Here is a 23,481-nt window from a genome sequence, read left to right on the forward strand (position 1 = left end):
TTTGTTTGCTGCTTCTGCTGACTCGGCGCAGCCCTGCTGCCCGCCTGACTCATCCCACAGCTCGGGGCACGGCACGGCCCGGCTGCATTCTGCACACTCACCTGTGTCCCGCCGGGCTCACCTGTGCCCTGCCAGGCTCCCCTATGCCTTGCCAGCCTCCCCTGTGACCTGCCAGCCTCATCTGTGCCTCACCAGGCTCACCTGTGCCTTGCTGGGCTCTTCTGTGCCTTGCCAGGCTCCCCTGTGCCCTGCCAGCCTCATCTGTGCCTCACCAGGCTCCCCTGTGCTTTTCCAGGCTCCCCTGTACCCCACCAGGCTCCCCTGTGCTTTTCCAGGCTCCCCTGTGCCCCGCCAGGCTCTGCCACAGCCCACAGCCCACCCCGGTGTGTGGCAGAGCTCCCACCAGCCCTGCCGGGCACAGCGGGGCTGGCAGGGCCAGGCAGAGGGAGCCACGGTGCCCCCCTCACCCTCCCTGTGCCAGGACGGATGGCGTGAGCACCACAAGGAGCCCCAGAGCCGCCTCCTGTGCCCACGGGATCCTCCCGAAATGTCCCTGGGGATCAGAGGGAGGTCTGTGGGGTTTAAAGGCCTGCTTTGGGGCCGGGGCTGCTCCCGCGGGGGGGGTTTTCTCAGCTCTCCCAGAGATTCCTTCTCTCCCCGCAGCTCCGCCGGCCCCAGCGCGGCGGCCGCGGGGGCTGAGCCCGGCAGCGCGGGGATTTCGGGGAGCACGGAGCTGGAACCGCTCCCCGGCCGGCCCCCCGGCATGGATGCGCCGTTCCGGCACGCCAAGAGCAGAGCCTTCGTCTCCAGCGCGGAGCTCAGCATGAAGCAGGGAGCGGCGGCCGCTCCCGAGGCCCGCTCCCGCTTCCAGAAGGTCTCGCTGGTGTCGCGGCGCCTGGAGAGCACCGGGAGCCCCCGGGGCCGGGACGGGAGCCCCTCCCGCGTGTCCCTCCTGCTGCAGGCCTGGGAGAGGGAGATCGTGGAGAAGAAGGGCTCCGGCCCCGCCGGCCCGACGCACCGGGAGCACTCGTCCTCCGCCAGCCTCCTCAAGGACTTCACGGCGCACGGCCCCATCTTCTCGCAGGTCTATGCCCCGGCGCAGCGGCCCCGGCGCCAGGACGAGCGGGGGAAAGGGGGGCCCGGCGGGGACGGCTCCCCCTCCCCGGAGGTGCCCGTGCACCGGGAGAGCTACGTGCACGGCACCCTCCTGCCCACCCGCCCCGCCGAGCGTCCCGCGGGGGCTCCCGGGGACGGTGCCGGTGGCCCGTGTGCCACCAAGGCCGGGCACGCCGCTGCCCTGCCCAGGGCCCGGCAGGTCACCGTGCTGAGGACCGGCAGGGACGCGGCCGGGCCCGAGGGACGGGGGGTTCCGAATGGGACACGCGACACTGCCGGGGCCACCGCGGCCTCGCCGCAGCGGGACAGCCCCGGGCAGGGGGGCAGCGGCTCTGCCGCGGCCGCGGCGGGCACGGAGAGCTCGTCGGGCAGCACAGAGGCCGCCGGGCTCCTGGCCGAGGGATCCCCCGAGGAGAAGGACTCAGCACAAGCCGAGCCCACGGCGGGGAAGGCAGCTCCGGGGGCCGGGGACAGGCCTGGGGACCCTCAAACCAGTGTGAGCAGCCCCCCGCAGTGTCCCTCGGCAGGCGCTGCTGGCCAGGCTGCTCCGGCTGGCACAGGTGAGGGAAGCGTGGCAGAGGTGGATGGCACCATTCCAGCCACGCCAGCGAGGACAGAGAGCCCCCCGGGAGCTGGCAGCACCCCCGAGAACCCCCACCCTGAGGCGAGCGATGGTCCAGAGCCTGCACCCGAAACAGCAGCATCAGCAAAGGCTGAGATTGAGCTGGAGGGGGATGAGACCATGGGAAACCCCCAGGGCGCAGCCCAAGAGCCTGAGAGCATCCCAGAGCCTCCCAGCGAGCCCCCAGCCCCCGAGCCCCGCGCTGAGAGCCCCCCGGACGCGAGCGAGGAGGACCCCGAGCTGCTGGTGGACATGGAGATCTTTGTGGACACGCTGCGCAACATGGAGCCCTCGGAGATGCGGAAGGCGCCCAAAGCCCCGCGGCAGCCCCGGCCGTCGGCGCTGAGCCGCTGCGCAGCCCTGCCCCCCATCCACGAGGACCGCGTGGCCCCCCGCGCCCCCCTGCCCCTGCCCCAGGCCCTGCGGGAGCTGCTGGCGCGGGGCCCGGCGGGGCGGCCCCAGGAGACCCCCGAGGAAGAGGAGGAGATCGAGAACCCCTACCTGAGCCCCGAGGAGCGGGCGGCCGCGGGGAGCCGCCGTGCGGTGCCCAGGGATGATGACGGCGTGGCGGGCGAAGGGTGGGTGGAGGGGGGCTCGCTCCTGGGGACACTGGGAGCGGATGAAAACGCCAAACTGGTGGCCGGGGGCCCGGCCGAGAGGAGCGTGCCCTTCCGAGGGAACGTCCTCAAGGGCATGGCGCTGCTCTCCCACTTCCTGGAGCAGCGGGCAGCCGCAGCTGATGAGGGCAAGCCCTACTCCCGGCTGGACAAGAGCGTGCTCTACAGCCGCTTCATGTCCCCCGGAGCCGCCCTGCTCGAGCTGCCCGACGGCAACGGGGGCTCGGATTTACCCTGCCTCAGGGAGCACAATGGGCTGGGCCCTGGTGGCCGCTCCGGCCCCGAGATGGCCGTGCTGGAAGCCCTGAGTTCTGGCTCTGTCCCTGCTGTCACCGAGGAGCCGGAGAGCAGCGTGAGCCTGAGCCTCGACCATGTGCTGGTGAGTGAATCCCAGTGATTCCAGCACCGGGGAATGCTCTCCTTCCCCGGGGGTGTGGGAAGGGAGTGGGGGCTGGACCCTGGAGCATCATTCCCTGTTCCCAAAATACGGCTGGTGCTTCCCGTCAGAGAGGTCATGGGGTGAAAGTGCAGGCACTGGGATGGGCGATGGGATCATACTGGGATGGGCGATGGGAGGGCACTGGGATGGGTGATGGGAGCATACTGGGATGGGTGATGGGAGCATACTGGGATGGGTGATGGGAGCATACTGGGATGGGTGAGGGGAGGGCACTGGGATGGGTGATGGGAGGGCACTGGGATGGGTGATGGGAGGGCACGGGATGGGTGATGGGAGGGCACTGGGATGGGTGATGGGAGCATACTGGGATGGGTGATGGGAGCATACTGGGATGGGTGATGGGAGCATACTGGGATGGGTGATGGGAGGGCACTGGGATGGGCGATGGGAGCATACTGGGATGGGTGATGGGAGCATACTGGGATGGGTGGATACGAGGTCAAGGGATGGGAAGGTGCCACCACGGCTGCTGGGAAGGTCCCGGGCAGGTGACGGGAGGGTCGGGGGCAGACGGGAGGCTGATCCCCGGCAGGGCAGGAGTGCTCGAGGTGTGGCTGCTCGGGGCGGTGGGAGGGCCTGGCAGACGCGAGGCTGCGGCTGCGGCTCCCTTGGGCTGCAGGGAGATGGCTGCTGCCGCCGAGGTCCCCCCGCGCTCCTCACCCGCCCGTCCCCTGGGCTCTTCACAGCAGGAGGATAAGGAGGGCTTGGAGAAGATCAACACAAGACCTGGCAAGGTACAGGGAGGGCGGTGGGGCCGGGCTGGGCCGGCACGGCGCGGTGTGGCAGCACTCCCCCGCCGTGTCCCCCTTCCCAGATCATCCTCTACTCCGATGCCGGCTTCGCGGGGCACAAAAGGGAGATCTGGGACGACATTCCCGACGCCACGTCCTGGGAGCTGTCACACACCATCTCCATCCGAGTCATCCGAGGCGGGTAGGGACAGCGGCGGGGCTCGGACACCGCGGCAGGGCTCGGCCGGGACTCGTGCCGGGGATGTCACAGCCCGGGGATCGGGAGGGCCCGTCCTGCCAGTGCTAATTACCGCGGCGGTGGCAGCCCGTCCCCACCCACACTCTGCCCCGGGGGCACCGGCGGGGCTGCGGTAACGCCGGCTCTCCCCCGGCGCGGCCCCCACGCCGCTCGCAGGTGGGTGATGTACGAGAAGCCGCGGTTCCGCGGGCGCAAATGCGTCCTGGCCGAGGGGGACGTGGAGATCGACAACCCCTGGACGGCGTACGGGGACAGCGGGGACAGCGGGCAGCCCCGCGGGAGCCGCCCGTTCCGCATCGGCTCCTTCAAGAGGGTGGTGCGGGTGAGTGCGGGGACCCCCGGAGCCCCCAGCGCCCTCCGGGCAGAGCCGCGGGAGCCGCAACGCCGCTGTGCCCGCAGGATTACCGCACCCCCGAGATCAGCCTCTTCGCCGAGGAGAACGGCGAGGGCGCCCGGCTCCGGTTCAGCGGCTCGGCCGAGGACACCCGCGAGCGGGGACAGGCGCTGGCCGCCGCCTCCATCATCGTCCACTCGGGCCTGTGAGAGAGGGACCCTGGGGTGGGGGCTGCGGGGTGGGCTCTGGCACAGACGGGAGGGGGGTGTGATGCCTTTCCCCGTTCCCCAGGTGGCTGCTTTACTCCAAGCCTTTCTTTGATGATGATCCCTACGTTCTGGAGCCGGGCGGGTACCCCAACTTAAAGGCTTGGGGAGCAAAGGACCCATCCATCTGCTCCATGCATCCCATCAGGCTGGTGAGTGCTGGCTCCTGGGGTGCTTCCAGGGGTGCCAGGGCAGTGTCCAGGTGTGAGTGAGTTCTGCTTGTGTGGAAACAGGCCGAGCGTGGCTTTGGAAAGTGATCCTGTGGGTTAGGGGTGAGGGAAAGCTTCAAAAGAGCTTCTGGAATGAAAATGACCCAAAAACCAGCTCAGGCTTTAAAGGGTGGCAGCAGATGTCCCTGCAGTGTCTCCTCCTGCCACCACAGCCTCACTGGGGCTCCTTCTCCTTCCAGGGCTGCCCCGTCGTGGAGAGACCTGGTGAGCCACAGGTGAGCTCTGGGGCAGCTCCCAGGAACCCTGGGCTGGGATGGCCCTGGGACCATCCTCACCCCACCTTGTGCCCTTCCTCACCTTCCTCCCTTTCCCCCCTGTCCCCAGGTGCTGATCTATGAGGCTGCAGCTTTCCAGGGCCGCAGCTTCACCATCAGCAGAGACATCTACGACCTGAAGCGCCTGCCCGAGGCAGCGCTGCCCACCGTGGGCTCCCTGCGTGTGCTGGGCGGCTGGTGAGTGGCACGGGGAGGCCAGGGCTGGCATCCTCCCTGGGAAGGTGATGGCCACCCCTGGGAAGGGCTTTGGGGCTCCTGGGAGAGAGGCTGTGGATGGTGTCCCCGTGCCCCAGCACGTGGAAATCCTCTGGATGGGCTTTGTCTCAACTGGGAGTGCTTTAAGCCCTCACTTGGGAACAATGGCCAAGCTGTGGGGACTATGGGCTCTGGGGGCTACATGGAAATCCTCTGGAGTCCTCACGGCCCGTGTCTGCCTGTGCCACAGCTGGGTTGGCTACGAGAAGGAAGGTTTCCGTGGCCACCAGTACCTGCTGGAGGAAGGGGAGTACCAGGACTGGAGGCAGTGGGGCGGCTACAGCAAGGAGCTGGTGTCACTGCGGCTGATCCGGACGGTGAGGGCAGGCATGGGAATGCCTTGGGAATGGATTTGGTGTGGGCAGAGAGAGCCAGGCACCCTCATCCCATCCTCACCCTCAAAGGGAGCCGTCCCTGCCTGCATCAGGCAGCTGGGCATGGCCTGACATCCCCCAAACCGATCCAAACAAAGTTTGGCAGCTGCTCCCACCCTCCCGGGGCGCCCGAGGCCAGGCAGGAGCTCGGCTGTGCGTGTGCCCAGCCCACAGCCCCTTCCCCTGACAGACCACGGGGCTCGTGGGGGGGGGCTCCTTCTCCCCACAGGACTTCTCTGACCCAGCACTGGTGCTGTTTGAGGCCATGGACTTCGAGGAGGGCGCGAGCGTGGAGCTGAGCGAGGCGCTCCCCGACACGCGGCTGGCCGGCTACGGCAGCGTCACGCAGTCCATCCACGTGCTGAGCGGCGTGTGAGCGTGGGGCCGGGGGGCCTGGGGGGCGCTGGGGGGGGGGAATGGGCCAGCACTCACCTCCCCCCCCGCAGGTGGGTGGCCTACGAGGGCCCCAACTACTCCGGCGAGCAGTACGTCCTGGAGAAGGGCGTGTACCGCAACTGCGAGGACTGGGGCGCCACCGACTGTCACATCGCCTCGGCACAGCCCATCCTGCAGGTGAGGGGACAGCCCCTCCTCACGGGACCCCCCCCCTGGGCCGGTGGGTGTCACGGCCAGACTCCCACCAGCCCCGCTCTGCTTGCTTCCAGGTCAGGGAGCACAACCTGCACTTCGTCTCCAAGGTCAGGGCTGGTGGATGGGGAGGGGGATGCAGCCCCCTGTGGGGTGGTGGTGACGCTTTGCCCCCTCACCGAGCCCCCTGCTCCCCTCCCCAGGTCCTGCTTTTCTCAGAGCCCGATTTCCTGGGGGATCACGTTGCCTTTGAGGAGGACCAGGCGGCCCTGCCCGAAGCCTTCACCCCGCGCTCCTGCAGAGTCCGCGGGGGCAGGTGGGGTGTCGGGGTGCTGTGGGAGGGATGGGTGCCCTCCGTGATGGCTCTGTCAGCCCGGGAATGCTCCTCCCCACCAGCTGGATCCTGTTCGACGGGCAGGACTTCGCGGGGGAGCAGCACGTGCTGTCTGAGGGCGAGTACCCCACGCTCAGTGCCATGGGCTGCCTCTGCTCCACCGCCATCCGCTCCTTGAAGAAAGTTCCACTGGTGAGTCCCTTTCCTTTCCTTTCCTTTCCTTTCCTTTCCTTTCCTTTCCTTTCCTTTCCTTTCCTTTCCTTTCCTTTCCTTTCCTTTCCTTTCCTTTCCTTTCCTTTCCTTCCCTTCCCTTCCCTTCCCTTCCCTTCCCTTCCCTTCCCTTCCCTTCCCTAGCAGAACCTTCCAGAAGGTTTTTCCCCTCTCACGGGCACCCCCAGCTCTGGCTCTGCACCCCAGGAACCCTCACTCCCCCCCCGTTGTCCCCAATCCCACAGTTTTTCTCGGAGCCCTCCATCTTCCTGCACGGGCTGGAGTGTTTCGAGGGGAAGGAGATCGAGCTGAACTCCGAAGTGCGGAGTCTCCAGGCTGAGGGTTTCAACAACCACGTGCTGTCCGTGCGGGTCAAAGGAGGGATGTAAGTGAGCCCTGCTCCCCTGGCACCCCTGGGTGTCCCCTGCCCGCCCGGGGTGACGTGTCCCGCGCCACCCTGTCCCCACAGCTGGGTGCTGTGCGAGCACGGTGACTTCCGAGGGCGGCAGTGGCTGCTGGACTGCACTGAGATCACCAACTGGCTGACCTACAGCGGGCTGCAGCACGTGGGGTCCCTCTACCCCATCCGCCAGGTGAGGGTCACCTCTGGGAGGGGACAGGGCCGTGCCACCCGTCAGGGTGAACCCAAAACCCCGGGGCACACGGGGACAGAGCTGCCAGCCCCGGGCTGGGGGAGCTGGGGAGCAGCAGCCCGACAGCCCTGACACGGGAAAGGTGCCACCAGCTTGGCACTGTCACCCCAAATTCCTGTCCCCCACCCTGGGAGTGGCTGCCTTTGTGGTGAAACACTCCCCGTGGGCAAGTGCCTCGTAAAACCCACGGCATCCCAGCGCGGTGAGCCGTGCCCGTGCCAGCTACGAGGGACGGGTCACGGCCACAGCCACCGCCCTGGGGACACCTGGGGGCAGGACAACGGGGAGAGCCCCCCAGGGGTGCAGGATCTCCCTTCCAGAGCCCCAGCCAGGTGAGGAGCTGCAGGCAGCCGGGTTTTGGGTGCAAAGCAGGCTCCTCTCTTGCAGAGACGGGTCTATTTCCGCATCAGGAGCAGGGAGCTGGAGCTCTTCCTCTCGGTCCCCGACGACGTGGAGGAGATGAAGGCAGGGCGGGTGGTGGTCTCCAGCCTGAGCGAGCAGAGCAGCTCCGTCTGGTACTACGAGGACGGGCTGATCAAAAACCAGGTCAGGGCTCAGCTGGGACAGCCAGCGCCACCGAGGGAACCAGGGCAGCCCCTGGCAGGACTCCTGCTGGGCACTCCCCACCCCACAGCCATCTTCAGCGTTTATAAGAGCTTCTCCCAGCCTCTCATCCCAGCCTTGTCCCCAAAGATCCGGTGATTCTCCTCCCTGAGTCTTCCCCGGAGATGTGAAGCCATCTCTGCCTTCCCTGACGAGTTTTTGTCACTCTCATCACCCCCCTCTCGCTGAGGGGTTCTTCCTGCTCATCCCCCCTTCCAGCTCAGAGCCAGCTGCACTAGAGGGCAACCCCTGCTCCGTGTCCCTTGCAGGTGGCCCCCACCATGAGCCTGCAGGTCATCGGGCCGGCCGGGAAGGGCGCCAAGGCCGTGCTGTGGTCCGAGACGCGGCTGCCGCGTCAGACCTGGAGCGTCGGCTCCCAGGGACGGATCCACAGCCAGATGTTCGAGGACATGATCCTCGATGTGAAGGGTGAGGCCCCCAGCCCTGCACAGAGGCTGCTTCCCCAGGGATGCCCAAAAACGGGGTGTTTGCATCAGGAGTGGGGTTTGCCCTCCCCCAAACCTCCCCCTCGCTCTGCAGGCGGCCGAAGCTACGACCGGGACCACGCCATCGTTTGGGACATGGCTGATGAACGACCCACGCAGATCTGGGACATCCAGGTGCTGTGAGGGACAGAGGTGCCATGGGGCAGGATGGGGACACCCTGCAAGCGTCCCCACCCTGGGGCAGGAGGCCTCAGACCCCACGCACGCTGCATCCCAAGCACATCTCTGCCCCAGCTGCTGGTGTGAAGGGGGACCACCAACCTCTCCAGCACGGGGGGACCATCCCACCTCCCTCCCGAGGAGGCCTGAACATGTCCATGAAGGATCCCACGGACACAGCCAGCGTGGGACCCTCTGGAGAGCAGCAGGGCCCCTCCCCTCAATTCCTTCTTCCCCCTGAACTGTATTTATGTACGTGTGTAAGATACAGCCCTGCCTGGGTGGTCGGTGTCCTTGTCCTTGTCGTGCCCAGAGCCTGGCAGTACCCCCTGCTCCAGCCCCAGGCCTGGTGCTGGTGCCAGGATGGGATCCCAGTGCCCTCTAGTGCCCACGGGCACAGGCAGCTCCGTGGCCACGGACCTTGAGCAGGGAGGCACCGGGCAAGCCGTGCCCTGGGAGCACCGGGGGCTGCGGGACCCCTCCAGCTCCAGCCCTGGGGGACCCCAGCCTGTGGCCTTGGGGGTCCCCGTGGTGGCACCCCAGCCGAGCTCAGAGCCAGCAGCGCTCCCTGTCCCTGGTGGCTCAGCTCACCCATCTTCCAAGGGCCCACGACAGAGGTTTTGCCCACCTGGGTGGAGAGCAGGAGCTCCCCGGGGATGTGACTCGGAGCCGGGGGAGCACGGGGTGGGAAATGGAGAAAATTGTTCTGTCCTCGCTGCTGGGGAGAGGACACGGCTGCCAGCAAGAGCCTGCTCTGGTCACTGCGTGGGGGCAGCGACCGCTCATCGCCCTCGCAGGGAGCGGCGGTGACAGCGCGGGGGGCGCCGGGGGACATCGGGCGGCCCCGCCCGGCTGGGCCTGCCGGGCTCTCGGCAACAGCACCAACAAACGCCCGTCTTTTGCGTGTCCCATTGCCCCAGTACCAGTCCGGGGAGGGAACAGGCAGCCACACGAGGGAATTAAATGCTAAGATCAGCCCGGCAGGAAGGGACGCTGAAGAACGTGAAAAACCCTCAACATTGCAGAGCCGCCCCGCCCTCCGAGCTCCGCTCGGGGCCGCATCCGCGCCTCACAGGAAATGCTGGGTGCGCGCTCACGGCCTATATTAACCCTGCCGGGTTGTGATTGGCTGAGGGCGGGAGCTGGCGGCGTCGGATTGGCGGGGAGCAGCAGCCCCTGCCGCGGGATTGGCCGGGGTTGCGCGCGGGCCGCCTGAGGGGGCGCGCGGGGCTCCCGCCCGAACCCGCGGAGCCCCCGGGGACCGTTCGGGGACCGTTCGGGGACCGTTCGGGGACCGTTCGGGGACCGTTCGGGGACCGTTCGGGGACCGTTCGGGGACCGTTCGGGGACCACCCGGGGACCACCCGGGGACCGTTCGGGGACCGGCGGGGGGGACCCCTCGGGGACCGCCCGGGGACCTACCGGGGATCGCTCGTGGACAGGCGGGGACGGCTCGGGGACAGCCCGGGGACCGCTCGGGGACCACCCGGGGACAGCCCGGGGACCGCCCGGGAGGACAGGCAGGGGGACAGGCGGGGACCGCCCGGGGAGCGCTCGGGGACCACCCGGGGACCACCCGGGAGGACAGGCGGGGAGCGCTCGGGAACCGCTCGTTCGGGGGATGCTCGCTCGGGGGTCCCGACCCTGCTCCCCCCTGCTCGGGCCCGGCCCCCCGACCCCTCCATCCCCGGGACGGGGCCGGTGCTGCGCCCCCCCCCAGAGCCCCGGTACCGAGCCGGGAGAAGGCGGAGACGAGCCCTGCGTGCCGGCACCGGCGCGTTTATTGCTCCGCTCCGCAGGACGCGGGGACACGCGGGGAGCGGCAGGAACGGGGGCGGTGCCGTCCTGGGGAGGGGCTGCGGGGCTCGGGGACCCCCGGGGGGCTGCGGGGACCTCCGGGGGCTGCGGGGACCCCCGGCTCAGCGCAGCTGCAGGAGCAGCGCTGCCAGCACGCCCAGCGCCGCGGACAGGAGCGGGGCGCCGGCGCCGGGCGGGCTCACGCTGCTGCTGGCCGTGGCGTTGCTCGGGGCAGCATCTTTCGGGGGAGACGCCTCCTCCTTGGTGGCCTCCTCCTTCGCCAGGCTGAAGGTCTGGGGAGGAAAAGAGCTTCAGATATCCCTGCCAACAGCAGCACGGCGGTGAAAGCGCCGAGACCGCTCCCAGGATGGTCCTGGGGGCGAAAGGAGTGCCCACAGTGGCAGGACACACAGCCTGCTGTCTGTTTCCCTCCACACTCCAACCCTGGGGCTGTCCCAAGGAGGAGAGGGAAGTGAGCTCTCCCTGGAATCGCTGCCCTACTGCTAAGCAGGGCCTTTCAGAAATCAGGGGGGAAGTGGAAGGCGGGGAGTGGTCTCTGCTCGGCGAGGAAGTGGTGAGAAGGTGTCGGGCCACGGCCCTGCAGAGGAAGAAGAGGTGGGGTGTGGGGAACGCCCGTGCTGGGAGCGAGGGGCAGGGGAGGAGGGGGCCCCGAGCCCGGGCTGTGCAGGCGCTGTGTGAATGCAGCACGGCCGGGCTGGCCAGCTCAGGGCTGGCTCTTTCCCTCTCTAACACTGCTGGAAAAGCGATGCTGCTCCCCACTGTGAAGCACGCTGTCCTGCATCCCTCCTCAGGGTCCCTCCGGAGATGGGGAAGGACAGGAACAGAGCCCAAAACTCTGCTCTCTTTGCCACACTCTTGTTCTCTTTGCCTGCTTTACAGAGGGGGAATCCCAAAATGTAAATGCAGCCTGTGGAGGCAGCAGCAGGTCCCAGCTGTGGGCAACTTCATGAGTGAAATAAGCACAGACAGATCTGGCCCCGTTACTAACATCTTGTAGGGGGGAAAAAAAATCCCAAAAGCTGCCCCAAAGTGCATGGTGCTCTCCAAAATTGCTGGTGGGTTCCTCCCTCACACCCAGGAGAGCCCCAGCGTCCCTCAGCACGGCTCTCGGGCCATGGAGGCCCCAGCAGAAAGGGAAATAACAGCCAGAGGTGAGAGGAAACCACAGGCGTGTGTGCCCCTCCAGCTCAGCATCCCCACTGCAGGAGAGGCTGGAAGATGGGCTGGAGAGCCCTGCCAGGGTTAGAGAGGGTGGAAGATGGACTGGAGAGCCCTGCCAGGGTTAGAGAGGGTGGAAGAGGGGCTGGAGAGCTCTGCCAGGGTGGAAGATGGGCTGGAGAGCTCTGCCAGGGTTAGAGAGGGTGGAAGATGGGCTGGAGAGCTCTGCCAGGGTTACAGAGGGTGGAAGATGGGCTGGAGAGCTCTGCCAGGGTGGAAGAGGGGCTGGAGAGCCCTGCCAGGGTCACAGAGGGTGGAAGATGGGCTGGAGAGCTCTGCCAGGGTCACAGAGGGTGGAAGAGGGGCTGGAGAGCTCTGCCAGGGCGGAAGATGGGCTGGAGAGCCCTGCCAGGGTCACAGAGGGTGGAAGATGGGCTGGAGAGCCCTGCCAGGGTCACAGAGGTGAGTACTACCCTAAAGCTAAAGAAAAGCATTAAAAGCACCCCGTGGAAGAGTTTGCAGCTCCCAGAGCAGGGCACAAACCCCTTGGCGAGCCCGCAGCGCTGAAAGCCCAGGAGCAAACCCCAAGGCAGAGGCGGGCTGGGCAGAGCCGGGAGCCAGGCTCCCTCCTTACCAGGCACAGGGCGAGCAGGGCGAGCAGGGCGAGCAGGCGGGCGCGCTGCGGGGGCGGCATGGCCGGGCTCTGCCGCTTCCCCTCCGCTCCCAGCCTTTAAGGGCGGCCGCGCACCAATCGCGCCTCCCTTCCCCAAAAAGCCGCAGCTCGGGGAAGGCGCAGCCGCTGCCGGCGCCGGCGGGGAAAGGGTGCCAGACCCGGCGTGGGATCGGGAGATGCTCCTCTGCATCCCCGCTGCTCCCTGGGATGGCAGGGACAAGGGGCAGAATGGAGCAAATTTCAGTTAGATATTAGATAGAGGTTGATATATATTAGATATATGTGGATATACTGGATATATGTTGATATATATTAGATATAGGCTGATATATATTAGATAGAGGTTGATATATATTAGATATATGTGGATATACTGGATATATGTTGATATATATTAGATATAGGCTGATATATATTAGATAGAGGTTGATATATATTAGATATAGGTTGATATATTAGATAGAGGTTGATATATATTAGATAGAGGTGGATATATTTTAGATAGGTGTTGATAGATAGAGGTTGATATATATTAGATACATGTGGATATACTGGATATATGTTGATATATATTAGATATAGGTTGATATATATTAGATATAGGTTGATATATTAGATAGAGGTTGATATATATTAGATAGAGGTTGATATATATTAGATAGAGGTTGATATATATTAGATATATGTGGATATATATTAGATATATGTGGATATACTGGATATATGTTGATATATATTAGATATAGGTTGATATATATTAGATAGAGGTTGATGTATATTAGATATATGTGGATATACTAGATATATGTTGATATATATTAGATAGATGTGGATATACTCGATATATGTTGATATATAGTAGATATAGGTTGATATATATTAGATAGATGTTTATATATTACATATAGGTTGATATATATTAGATATAGGTTGACATATTAGATAGATGTTGATATATATATTAGATAGATGTTGATATATTAGCTGTTAATATATTAGATAGATGTTAATATATATTAGATAGATATTGATATATTAGATAGATGTTGATATATATATTCGATAGATGTTGATATACTGGATGTTAATATATTAGATAGATGTTGATATATATATTAGATCTATGTTGATATATTATATATATAGGTATATAAATATCTATATATAGATATTTTCAGTTCTCCTGGGGTCACTGAATAGAGCTTAAAGACCAAGTGGCAAAGTAAGATAAAAGGATGTAAAGGGATGAGCACAGGATGCAAACAAGGCTGGGAGCAGTGGAGAAACAGGTAAAAAGGACTACAGCGGGGTTTTTGGAAGTATGTAAAAGAACAGCACATCCCGAAGGAAGAAGTTCAAGGAAAGGCTGAAACTCCTCAGGCTCTGCTTCTCCCTGGGGCCTCCCTGTGCTCGCACCCACCGAGGAGTGACCGAAACCCTCCCTGGAGCACCGGGAGCGTTGGCAAATCGCAGCCCAGGCTGGCGGGAGCAAACCTCCTTCCCTCCAGGTGGAGCTGGAGCCAAGGCATCCCTTGGGATTTCGGATCCTGAGTGAAGGGGGAAACGCTTCCTCTGACCCCCCCAGCTCCGCTCTGCAGCTCTCTGAGCTCCCCCACCCTGCAGCGCAGGAAGCAAGAGCGACCTGGTTATTTTAATGTAAAAAAACATATAAAATATTTTATTTTAACAGGGTTTGCAGTGAATAAAGGGACTGGGAGGAGCTGAGGGCACACAGCTGCTGGCTGGCTGCGTGCTGCTGGAGCGCATCGCCGTGAGCTCCTGGCTTCCTCTTCTGCAGAAAATAAAAAAAAAAAAAAAATCACCCGATTTAGCTCGGCTTTGCTCTTGGGGCAAGCAGAAATTAAAGTCTCTGAGCACAGTCAGCATCCCCGGCAGTGTCCAAGGCCGGGCTGGGAGCAGCCCGGGGCAGCGGGAGGTGTCGGTGCCGAGCCGGGGTGGGATGGGGTCAGCTCTGGGGTCCCTGGAGCCCAAACCCGTCCGTGCTTCTGCGCACCCCCATCAAAGGAGGCAAAACTGGGGGGAAGGTGAGGGAAGCGGGAGGAGCTGCGCGGCGACAGGAGCCTCGGGGCGGGCTGCTGGGTGTGTGCGGAGCGGGGCTGAGGAGAAAAACGGGACCGGTCCCGGTCCGGTCCCGGTGTCCCGGGAGAGCGCGCGCGGTGCAGGCTGGGAATTGTAGTTCTGTGGAATACAGCGCCCACCACGTGACCAGCGCCGGGCCAATCGCAGCGGCTCCCGCGTCGCCGTGGCAACCGGCCGTAAACAAGATGGCGGCGGGGGGTGAGTTTCCAGGCGAGGCCTGGCCGTGTCCCGGGCCTGGGAGCCCCTGCAAGGCACCCTCCGCTCCTGCTCCGGGGCACAGCACTGGGAGAGAACGCGGGGGGCAAAGCCCTGAGGGGTCTGGGGGTTCTGGGCCAGCAGCTTTTGGTGACACCCCCGGCCAGAGCCGTTCCTGTGGCTCCCCTCTCGCACACACAGCCAGGAGCCAAGGGGTTTCCACCCGAAAAGTCCTCCCTGCTGTGGCAGACCTGCAGCCCTGCTCACAGGTATTTGTGCTTTCAGGTGCAGCTCACGCTGACGTGGAGCTCACGTCCTCCCTGGCAGAAAAAATCTCTCTGTTGGAAGAAAAAGTAGAGAAACAAGCACAAGAAATCCAGCTGAAGGTAAAAGTCAGCCTCTTGCTGAGCCTGCTCTGTCCCCTGCCACGGGAGTTCCACCTCTCAGACCTTGTGTGGGCTCAGTTTGTCTGTGGCCTGCTGTTAATTACCCAAATGAGCCCTTTACACAGCAGCAGAGCAGTGGATCAGGCCTTGGGGTGGCAGAGGGGACAGTCCCTGCTGGGATTCCTTGCAGCACTGACTCTCAGCACCCTCAGCAGCTCTTTGGCTTCAGAATTTATTTTTTCCCTCCTGTGGTGGTGCAGCCCTCCTTTTGTTTTTTGAAACAGCAGCTGCTCACACAGCAGAGTCCTCCTGGATCAGCCCTTTCTGCATCACTGACTAGAGTAAATACCCTTTAAAATCTTAGAACAAATACCCTTTAAAATATTGGAACAAATACCCTTTAAAATCTTGGAATAAATCCCATTATTTTTGTTTGGTTTGGTATTTTTAAGAAGTGGCTGCAGAGATGCTGGTTCAGTTTCTAGACCAGCCCCTCCCCACAGGTCTGAGCAGGAGCCCCCAGTGCAGAGGGAGGACTGGGAGCTTCTCCTGGAGCTCTGTATTTGTCCCAGCCCTCACCTGAGTCTGCTGAAGGTGTTTGTGGGCTGATCCAGCCCTGCTGTTGTGCCAGCTGTGCCTGGAGCCAGGAGCTGACCCAGGCCATTGCTCTGCCCCTGAAGGACAGGAGGATTGCTGAGCTGCAGGAGAAGATAAAGACTCTTCAGGAAGGAGAAGGTAAAAGTTGTTCTACCTTTGGCACCTGTGGGAGAGCTGCAGAGCTCTGGCAGGGCAGCTGGATCCTGGAATCCTGGAATCCTGGATGCTGTCCTGGGCTCCAAAATCCAGGAGCCTCCTTGGTGAGAGGTGGCAGCCACGCACAGGGGACTTTCCCCAGGGCAGAGCTGCACTTTGTGCTGCTCCTCTGGTGCAAACCATCATTTCCTGACCTGTTCCTTTGTGTTTCTGCTTTTCCATGGCTGTGGGGCCAGCCCCAGGCAGCCGAGGGCGGCCAGAAGAGCAGCAAACACTGCTCAAACAGCAGGAAAGCAGCTGGGAGAACCCCAAAACCCTCTGGGAGGCTGCACAGGATTCCAGCCTGACTGAACTGAGCCCTCAGTGAGTCACTGGAGGTGTTCTGCCCTGGATCCAGCAGCTTTCCAGCCCCAGCTGGAGCCCAGCCACCTTCCCTCAGCTCCCTGTGTCAGGGCCGTGCTGAGCTCTGCCTCTCCTGAGCTCTGAGCACAAGAGTGGCTGTCAAACCACGGCCACGAGCTCTGCAGCTCCTGCTGCAGCCGCTGCCACCCCGCCGGGATCCAGCTGCAGGGGACACCTGCACCTTCTGGCTCCCCCAGGCCGAGGGGACAAGCCATTTCCACTCCGTGGTGGCCAGCAGCAGCCCTCACCTCAGCTCCCACGGCACAGAACTGCCCCGGGGCTGTTCACAGCTGCTTTTTAGCCTCTCAGCACCACTGTCAGACACTGCAGGGGGAATTGGCTCGCTCAGCCCGGTGTCCCGGGGCTGGGAGGTCGCTGAGCACAGCTCTCTGCCCCGTGTGGCACAGGAGAGCCACAGCTCTTCCCGGGGGACAGGAGCTGCAGCTTTTCTCTTGCAGATGTTTCTGAGCCGTGCACCTCAGGAGAGCTGGAGGTGAGGTGCCTTCAGCTGCAGAGGCAGGTCTGGGAGATGGAGGTGAGGCTGCTCTGCTTGCCCCGAGCCTCCCCTTTGCTTTGGGGTCACTGCAGTCCCAGCCTGGCCTTTTCCAAGCTGCCCCTTTGGTCCTCAGAGCCCTTCAGCTCTGAGAAGAAGGAGCAGGCTGGATGTGAGCAGGAGAAGGTTTTGCACACCCAAACCCCTGTGCCTCCTGCCAGCTTCATCCCGATTTCCAGGGCTGCAGCTCCTGCAGCCTTGGGAGGTTCCTCTGACTTTCCCCCTCCCTTTCCCTGCTGTCACTGCCCTTCCAGGGCCAAGCAGCCCCAAGACAAACCTGCTCCACCTCCCCCAGGCACAGCTGGCCCCTCCCGGGCTCCTTTTCCCAGTTTTGAGGCTCTGGCTCTGCTCCTGCAGCGGTTCCTGAGTGACTACGGTCTGCTTTGGGTTGGAGAGGCACGGCAGCAGCTGGAGGACACGGAATCCACCCGGGATGGAGAGGAGCTGCCAGCAGGGAGCCTCTGCAGGCCGGGTAAAGCACAGCACGGCTGCAGCTGCTAGCCCAGACCAGGCAGAGTAGATCAGCACCAAAACATCAGGATTTGGGTCTCGAGAATTTGGGATCCCGGGCCAAGATCTTCACACCAGTCCCTCTCAGGGACACAGACAATGGAACAGGAGCTCAGCAGGAGGTTTAATTTTATATTCCTGTGGTTTGTACACCCTTCTGGGGAAGAGGAGAGAGCCTGATGGCTCAGCCCTCAGGAGGAGGGCTCAGAGCAGCTGTTTCCTGCAGAATTCACAAACCCTGCACCTTTGAGGCTTGGCTGCTCTAATGACATTGACACAGGGCGGGTGGAAAACGGAACCAGGTGCTTTGTGTACACAGGAGCTGTAGTAACCTACCCACAGAGCTGGCTCCAGCAGGGACTATTGTTTGCTTTCCTCCCAGCCACCGTGTGAGGGTTTAACTGGGACCTGGCTCTGCTGCCTGGGGCCCAAGCAGCTTTGGCACTGCCTCCTTAGGGAGTGGAAACAGAGGGAAAAAAGAAAATTGTTGGGACTGTAAAGCCAGTGCTGCTTCCTAACCACCATGGAAATGTTAGACTAGAGCTTCCCTTAGATGCAGGAGGGGAGAGACAGAGGGAGATCAGCAGAAACAGTTTTGGTTTCAGCTCACTAACCCTTTTCACATCATCCTTTAGCAACTCATAAAAAAAGCAGAACAACCAAGGGCTTCAACTCAACTAAGACCTTCCCTCTCATTTCCTCTTCTGACTTCTTTCCTCTGTCTCATCACAACCCTTGCCCTGCTTCACCCCCAGAGCCCCAGACAAACATCCTGGCAGAGTCCCTGCCCTGCTGCAGGCAGCTGCCTCTGTTGACACTGGCACCTCCTCAGTGGTGATGCACTGATCCAATCTCATCCAGCTGCTGCAGCTCCTCATCCTGCACGGCACAGGGACAGCACAGCCCTCCCGAGAGCATCAGCGAGCCTGGGAGCCTGGTGTGGGCTCCAGGAGCTGCTCAGGAGCTGCTCTGGGGCTCTGAGCTGCAGCCCCAGCTCTGCATCCCTGCCCTGCCCTTGTGGTTCAGCACACACCCCGGGGACCTGGCAGGGCTGTGCCCCAGAAAAAGGCTGCAGCACATTCTGCAGGTGTGTGAAAGGCAAAGCACAGGCAGCCCAGCAGTGTCAGGGCTCAAACTCAGCTCAGATTCAAACAGATAAATGTCCTGCCCCTAACTCTGGTCCCTCTGCCACAGGTGAGGCCGTGCTTCGCAAGCAGCAGATTGATTTTGATTTAATCCTGGAGAACATCAAGGATTTGAACTCGCTGGTGGCAGAGGGCGTTTCTCAGATCGAGCACACGGCCCGGGGGGCTCGTTTGAGGTGGCCAGAGCCCCTCCCTGTGACCCTGTACCGAAATGGGATCACCGTGGGACACGGAGCCTTCCGGCCCTACCAGCACCCAGCCACGCAGGTATGGGAAGGGCTGAGAGGAGCCAGAGCCATCCTGGAGCCATCCTGGAGCCCACCCAAGCAGCATGGGGCTCCTGAGCTCATCTCAGTCGTGCAGAGGAGCCCAGCTCCATCCCCACAGTGCCTTTAAAGCCTGTCCCGTGCAGTCATTTCTAGAGATGCAGATTCTGTGCCTTTGATGCACACCTTTCTGCACAGCACCACAAACAGGAGCTGCCCAGCAGGAAAAAAAAAAAACAAAACAAAATCAGTCCAGAGCTCAAGAGCAAGTGACCAGGAGCTCTGCTGTTGTTTCAGCAATGCCTGCAGGACATCATGGATGGTTATTTCCCCTCCGAGCTGCAGCCTCGCTACCCCGACGGTGTCCCCTTGCAGGCAAGTGCCTCTTGGGCACGCTGGGTTCTGCTGGGTGGTGCCCAGGGAAGGGGAGGCTGAGGTTTGTGCTGCTGTGCAGGTGTGTCTGGGGCCAGGGGGGGCATGGAGGGCACCTGCAGCAGCCGTTACAGGAAGCCTTTCAGCAGCAGGGCTCGAGGGTTCCTGTGCCTCACTGAAGCTGCCCTGGAACAAGGCTTCTGAAGGCTCAGCAGGCTCTGTAAGAGAAGCAGCACACGCAGGAAATTAAGAGCTATGTCACAAAAAGGAGGGGGGGAAAAAGTTCTCAAGTAGTTCCCCTGAAAAGCTCGTAACGTGAGAGTGAACGGTACCTTTTAAAGAGGATGTCGTGAGTTTGTTTTGCCACAGTTTAAATGGATTTGGCCACCTGAGGTTCTCTTGGGCCCCAGTTTTTGATTTCTCAGAAACGGCAAAGAGCCAAAGCCACATTTGCGGGCAGAGAGCCCCAGAGGACTCAAATCTAGGTCTTGGAGTGCACCTGCAACGTCAGCAGGCACAAGCAGAGGCTGGACTTTCCCTGTGCCACGGAGAAACCAGGGCACAAGTGCCCGAGCAGGACAAGGTCAGGCCAGCTGGAGCGAGCTGTGGGGTCAGGAAGTCACATGGAAAGGGGATTGTGCAAAGCTCTGGGGGCTGAGGCTCCCCAGAACCTGAGCATCCTCGGGTTCGTTGGGGTTTCCAACTGCTGTGGTTTGTTGGGCTCGGGGGCAGCAAGAGGAGCTTGAGCAACAGTCAGATTTGCTTACAGGTCACTGACAGGAGGGACGTGGTGTTTCAGGAGCCAGACCTTCCCGGGAGCTTTCCTGGCCTTGGCCAGGTGGTGGGAACTTCAGAATCCAGCAGAGTGCAGGAAACCTCCAAGATCCCAGGTAAAATCTTGAACCTGCCTGGAAAATGCTGCTCCTTCTTGAGGAGGAGGATTCTTAAACCTTGCCAGGGCAGTGCAGGTGGTAGGAGGGGAATGTGGGGGTCTCAACCCTTCTGGGTCAGGGGCTGGTGTTGCCTCAGGAGCTGGGAGGCAGCAGCACACACAGCATCCTCTCAGCATTAATCCTGCTGAAGGATGAGATGTGCCAAGTAATAATAAAATAATAGAAATTCAGCAGGTTTCCAAAAACATATGTGCCCTGTGCCTTTCTGAAAGGCCAAGCTTGCTTCCACCTTCACCACACCAAAGGATGCTGAGGTAACCCTGCAGGCCTGGGGGGAGAGCTGCTTGCAAACACTGCTCCTTTCAACCAGCTCATTCCAAAAACCATCAAGGCAAATTTACCGTAACTGCACCGAATTTGGGACAGTTTCTCTTCAGGCTTTCACAACAGAATATGGGACATCAAAGGCCACAGATTCCTCATTTTGCTTCGAGATACTTGCAGTCTGTGTAAGCAGTATCTGACAGGGCTGGGAAGTCAAACAGAGACAGAAATCAGTGGGTCTGTGGGTGCATCACTAAATAACCCACCACGTTTCTCACCATGTGAGAAACAGCTGCCTGCTTCCATACCACTGTGCTCAGTCACCTCAAGGCTAAGCTAAATATCCAAGCAGCAAAATAAAGAATTGTCCAAGCAGAAAGGACTGGACTCCTACAAATACACCCTCACAAGGTGAAAAATGTCCCAGTGTGTAAAAACGGTGATATTCCAGTTCTTCAGAGCAGAGCTACCTGCTGTGCATCCCAGCTCTGCACTGCACAGCTCTCACTGTTGATGCTGACAATCAAACATTTCCTGGGGCACAAAGTGGGACAACCTCAAGGCAGGAACCCGAGAGCTGCTCCGGGTCTCGCTGGGCTGCGAGAGCTCTCCCTGCCGGCTGCTGCTCTCCCCTTTCACCAAACCTGCCTTTTCTGCAGGCAAAACGTTTGTCACACAGCTCTCACACAGACTTGTCTCCCCTCTGCCCTGCTAGGTCCCAAAGCCTCCGAGGAGCAGGCTGCCGAGGAGCTTTCCCAGCCCCTGAAGCACAGAGGGAGCGCGGGCAGCGCCCGAGGCGCGGCTGGAGCAGCAGCCCAGGTGTGAGGGAGCTCCCCTGACACCCCAAGAGGAGAGCAGGGGTGATGCTCTGTGCTCAGCTCCCTGCACAGCACCCACACCCCCTCCCTGGGCCTCTCTCAGCTCCGTGGAACCTCCCAGAGGGGCTGCACCCTAACCCTGACCCTAACCCTGACCCTTGCCTCGTGGCTGTGCCAGCACTGGCTGCTCTCCACTCCTCTGACACTCTCCTGCTTTGCTTGCAGGGCTCTGATGGGCAGCAGAGCAGCAGGGAAATCCTGGTGGAAACACCTGGGCTGGCTGCCCTGGAGAGGTACAGGTACAGCCCCCTACCCCCTGCCCTGTCAGGATCTCCCCTTCCTCCTGTTCCATCACTGCAGGTTTAGTTCAGGGAGTTCAGTTGAGGAATGGACTTTTCCCCTTTTAGACCTTAGAAACAGACAAAAGGCCAAGTTTGGTCCTTTGGGAAAACCACTGAATTTTTCATGGCAAACATGCCATATTTTACATCTCTAACAAAAGGCTTCTGTTGTTCAAAATGTCACTTATTTATGTGAAAGTTTTCCCGACAGCAAGCCAAGGCCTAAGAGTTTGTCACCACTGAAGGAGCTTTTTGCAGTCGTGTTAAATGGAGAACCCCTCCAGGAAACTGTGGTGGGAGGCCTCACCAGCAGCACTTTTCCACTCAGTCTTCTGGCAAGCCAAGACCCAAATAACTAATGAAAAAAAAAAAAAAACCCAAGCAGATTATTTTTAATCAAAGTAGGGCGAAGCACTTACCAGACAGCCCTGGTTTGAAATGAAAAAGCTAAAAAAGGCCCATAACCCTCCTGAAGGCACCTTCAGGCTGGGAGAGCACAGCAGCAGCTTGGGCTGCGGGTTGGTCTGGGTGCTCAGACACGGCCTCACTCACCTCCAGGACATTCCCAAACACAAAACTCTGCCCTGCTCTGGTCACGGAGGCTCTGCCTGCTGCGTGGAGCTCCCTCCTGGGCTGACAGGGCTCTCTGGGCCAGGGTGAAGCCAGCTGAGCAGGCTGGAGCTCCTGAGCTCTGCACCCTGCGCGTCAGGTCCGAGAGCGGGGAGCAGACGTACGAGCTGAGGATGCTGCTCACGGACACCATCGGGGACCTGCGCCGGCACCTGGCCCACATCAGGTAGCCAGCCCTCCCTCCCCTCCCTGCCTGACTCTGCAGGACCCCAGAAAAGGGTTCTGGATGTCCTGGAGCTTCAAACATCAGCCTGAGCTGGGTCACAGCCCTGTGCCCACCTGACGCTCTCCAGGCAGCGGTGTCCTGTCCTGAGAAGCTCAGAGCATTTCATGCCCACCTTTGCCACGCAGCAACAGAGACAAACTTCTTTTGTCCTCCCCAAATTGCCATCAGATCCAGGCCCATCGCTGCCTTTGCCTCCTCCCAGCACTCACCCAGCTGGTGCCAGCCTTCCCAAAGTGCTGGAAGCTGAGCTGCAGCCTTGGCTTGGCTCAGCCAGCTGTGTCCCAAAACACCTAATGCTGCACAAGGGCTCCTCAGCCTCCTGGGGACAGCTCCAGATGGCTCAGGGCCCCCTTTGCTGTCCCCTCTTGCCACTCCTGCTGCAGGCCTGGCCTAGTGTGAGCCCGGGATGAGCTCAGTGCTGGTGGGATGCACCTCCTTCCTCCCCAGTGCAGCTGTGCCTCTGGCCAGGCTGCAGTTTGGGCTGGAAGCTCTTTTTTTCTGCTCTTGCATAACCACAGCTGGATCAGTCAAAACCTTGGGGAATCCCACGAGCAGGAGATTGTGCTGTTCTTTCCTAGGGGTGGAAACTCTGACTATGAGATCATCAGCACCTTTCCCCAGAGGGTGTACACGGACAGCTCCAGGAGCCTGCAGGAATGTGGGCTGGTCCCCAGGGCCTCCTTGCTGCTCCGAAGGAGAGACCCCCCCCAGCAGCAGGGCAGGGGGCTGCAACCAGCCTAAAGCTGCTCACCCCCAGCTCTGCACAGGGAGGGAGCTGCCTCTCACCTTACCCGACCTGCCCTAGCTGGGAAAAAGGGAGAGGTTTTCTTTCCAGATTCAGTTTCACTGTGCCACTGCCTGGATGGAGAAGAGCTGGGAGCAGCCTTTGGCAGAGGGGCCAGCCCAGTCCTGCTGTTCCCCAGCACAGGGACACTTCCAGCAGCTCACTGGGCTCCAGGCCTGGCTCCTCACCTCTGTGCAGGTTACACAGGCTGACCCCTGCCCAGGGGAGCCTGCCAGCCTCACCCCAGCACTGGGCAGATGTTTGCTGTGCCCGGGGACTGGAGCAGCAGGATGGAACACACAGCCAGGGGCAGTTTGCTTTCTGCACACAGCTGCTCCCTACGGATCTCACCTGAGCACAGACAGGCTCAGTTCCACGGTCTGTGCCGGAGCTAAACCTGAAGGCCTTGAGCCATTGCAGTGCTGGGGCTGAGCCAGACTCGGCTCAGCCGGGAGATCCTGCTGCTGGCTTTCCTGTACGTGCACAGCTCCTTCCTTTGGACAGCCCCCAGCCGCAGCGGGGCCCCGGCTCCAGCCTGCCTG

The 23,481-nt window shown here is 61.3% G+C and overlaps 2 protein-coding genes across 2 annotated transcripts; both read left to right on the forward strand.

Moving 5' to 3' along the window:
- The first annotated feature begins 763 nt into the window (after positions 1–763).
- Positions 764–8,556, forward strand: CRYBG2 (crystallin beta-gamma domain containing 2). Its single transcript, XM_041417302.1, has 19 exons — positions 764–2,734; positions 3,502–3,549; positions 3,630–3,748; positions 3,962–4,127; positions 4,205–4,344; positions 4,431–4,557; positions 4,815–4,850; positions 4,960–5,087; positions 5,356–5,482; positions 5,769–5,911; positions 5,986–6,112; positions 6,205–6,237; positions 6,331–6,443; positions 6,524–6,653; positions 6,917–7,056; positions 7,141–7,264; positions 7,712–7,870; positions 8,197–8,356; positions 8,468–8,556. Exons 1-19 carry the CDS (start codon positions 764–766, stop codon positions 8,554–8,556), a joined length of 4,080 nt encoding a protein of 1,359 aa, XP_041273236.1.
- Positions 8,557–14,172: 5,616 nt separating this feature from the next.
- UBXN11 (UBX domain protein 11) lies at positions 14,173–23,068 on the forward strand. The gene is made up of 11 exons (XM_041417303.1): positions 14,173–14,922; positions 15,603–15,657; positions 16,536–16,612; positions 16,988–17,102; positions 18,335–18,552; positions 18,849–18,926; positions 19,693–19,894; positions 20,856–20,959; positions 21,184–21,257; positions 21,775–22,095; positions 22,734–23,068. Exons 1-11 carry the CDS (start codon positions 14,527–14,529, stop codon positions 22,894–22,896), a joined length of 1,803 nt encoding a protein of 600 aa, XP_041273237.1. The 5' UTR covers positions 14,173–14,526; the 3' UTR covers positions 22,897–23,068.
- The last annotated feature ends 413 nt before the right edge of the window (positions 23,069–23,481 follow it).

This window comes from Onychostruthus taczanowskii, unplaced genomic scaffold (genome assembly GCF_017590055.1).
Source record: "Onychostruthus taczanowskii isolate IOZ18803 unplaced genomic scaffold, ASM1759005v1 scaffold56, whole genome shotgun sequence".
In the NCBI taxonomy this organism is placed as follows: domain Eukaryota; kingdom Metazoa; phylum Chordata; class Aves; order Passeriformes; family Passeridae; genus Onychostruthus; species Onychostruthus taczanowskii.

Excerpts from the sequence above, each read along its gene's own strand:
- CRYBG2 (XM_041417302.1), top strand. The coding sequence starts at position 764 with ATGGATGCGCCGTTCCGGCACGCCAAGAGCAGAGCCTTCGTCTCCAGC. Across the intron at positions 6,444-6,523 it reads TGCAGAGTCCGCGGGGGCAG|CTGGATCCTGTTCGACGGGC; the intron begins GTGGGGTGTCGG and ends CCTCCCCACCAG. Across the intron at positions 6,654-6,916 it reads CCTTGAAGAAAGTTCCACTG|TTTTTCTCGGAGCCCTCCAT; the intron begins GTGAGTCCCTTT and ends CCAATCCCACAG.
- UBXN11 (XM_041417303.1), top strand. The coding sequence starts at position 14,527 with ATGGCGGCGGGGGGTGAGTTTCCAGGCGAGGCCTGGCCGTGTCCCGGG. Across the intron at positions 15,658-16,535 it reads GACTCTTCAGGAAGGAGAAG|ATGTTTCTGAGCCGTGCACC; the intron begins GTAAAAGTTGTT and ends TTTCTCTTGCAG. Across the intron at positions 19,895-20,855 it reads TTGCCAGGGCAGTGCAGGTG|GTCCCAAAGCCTCCGAGGAG; the intron begins GTAGGAGGGGAA and ends CTGCCCTGCTAG.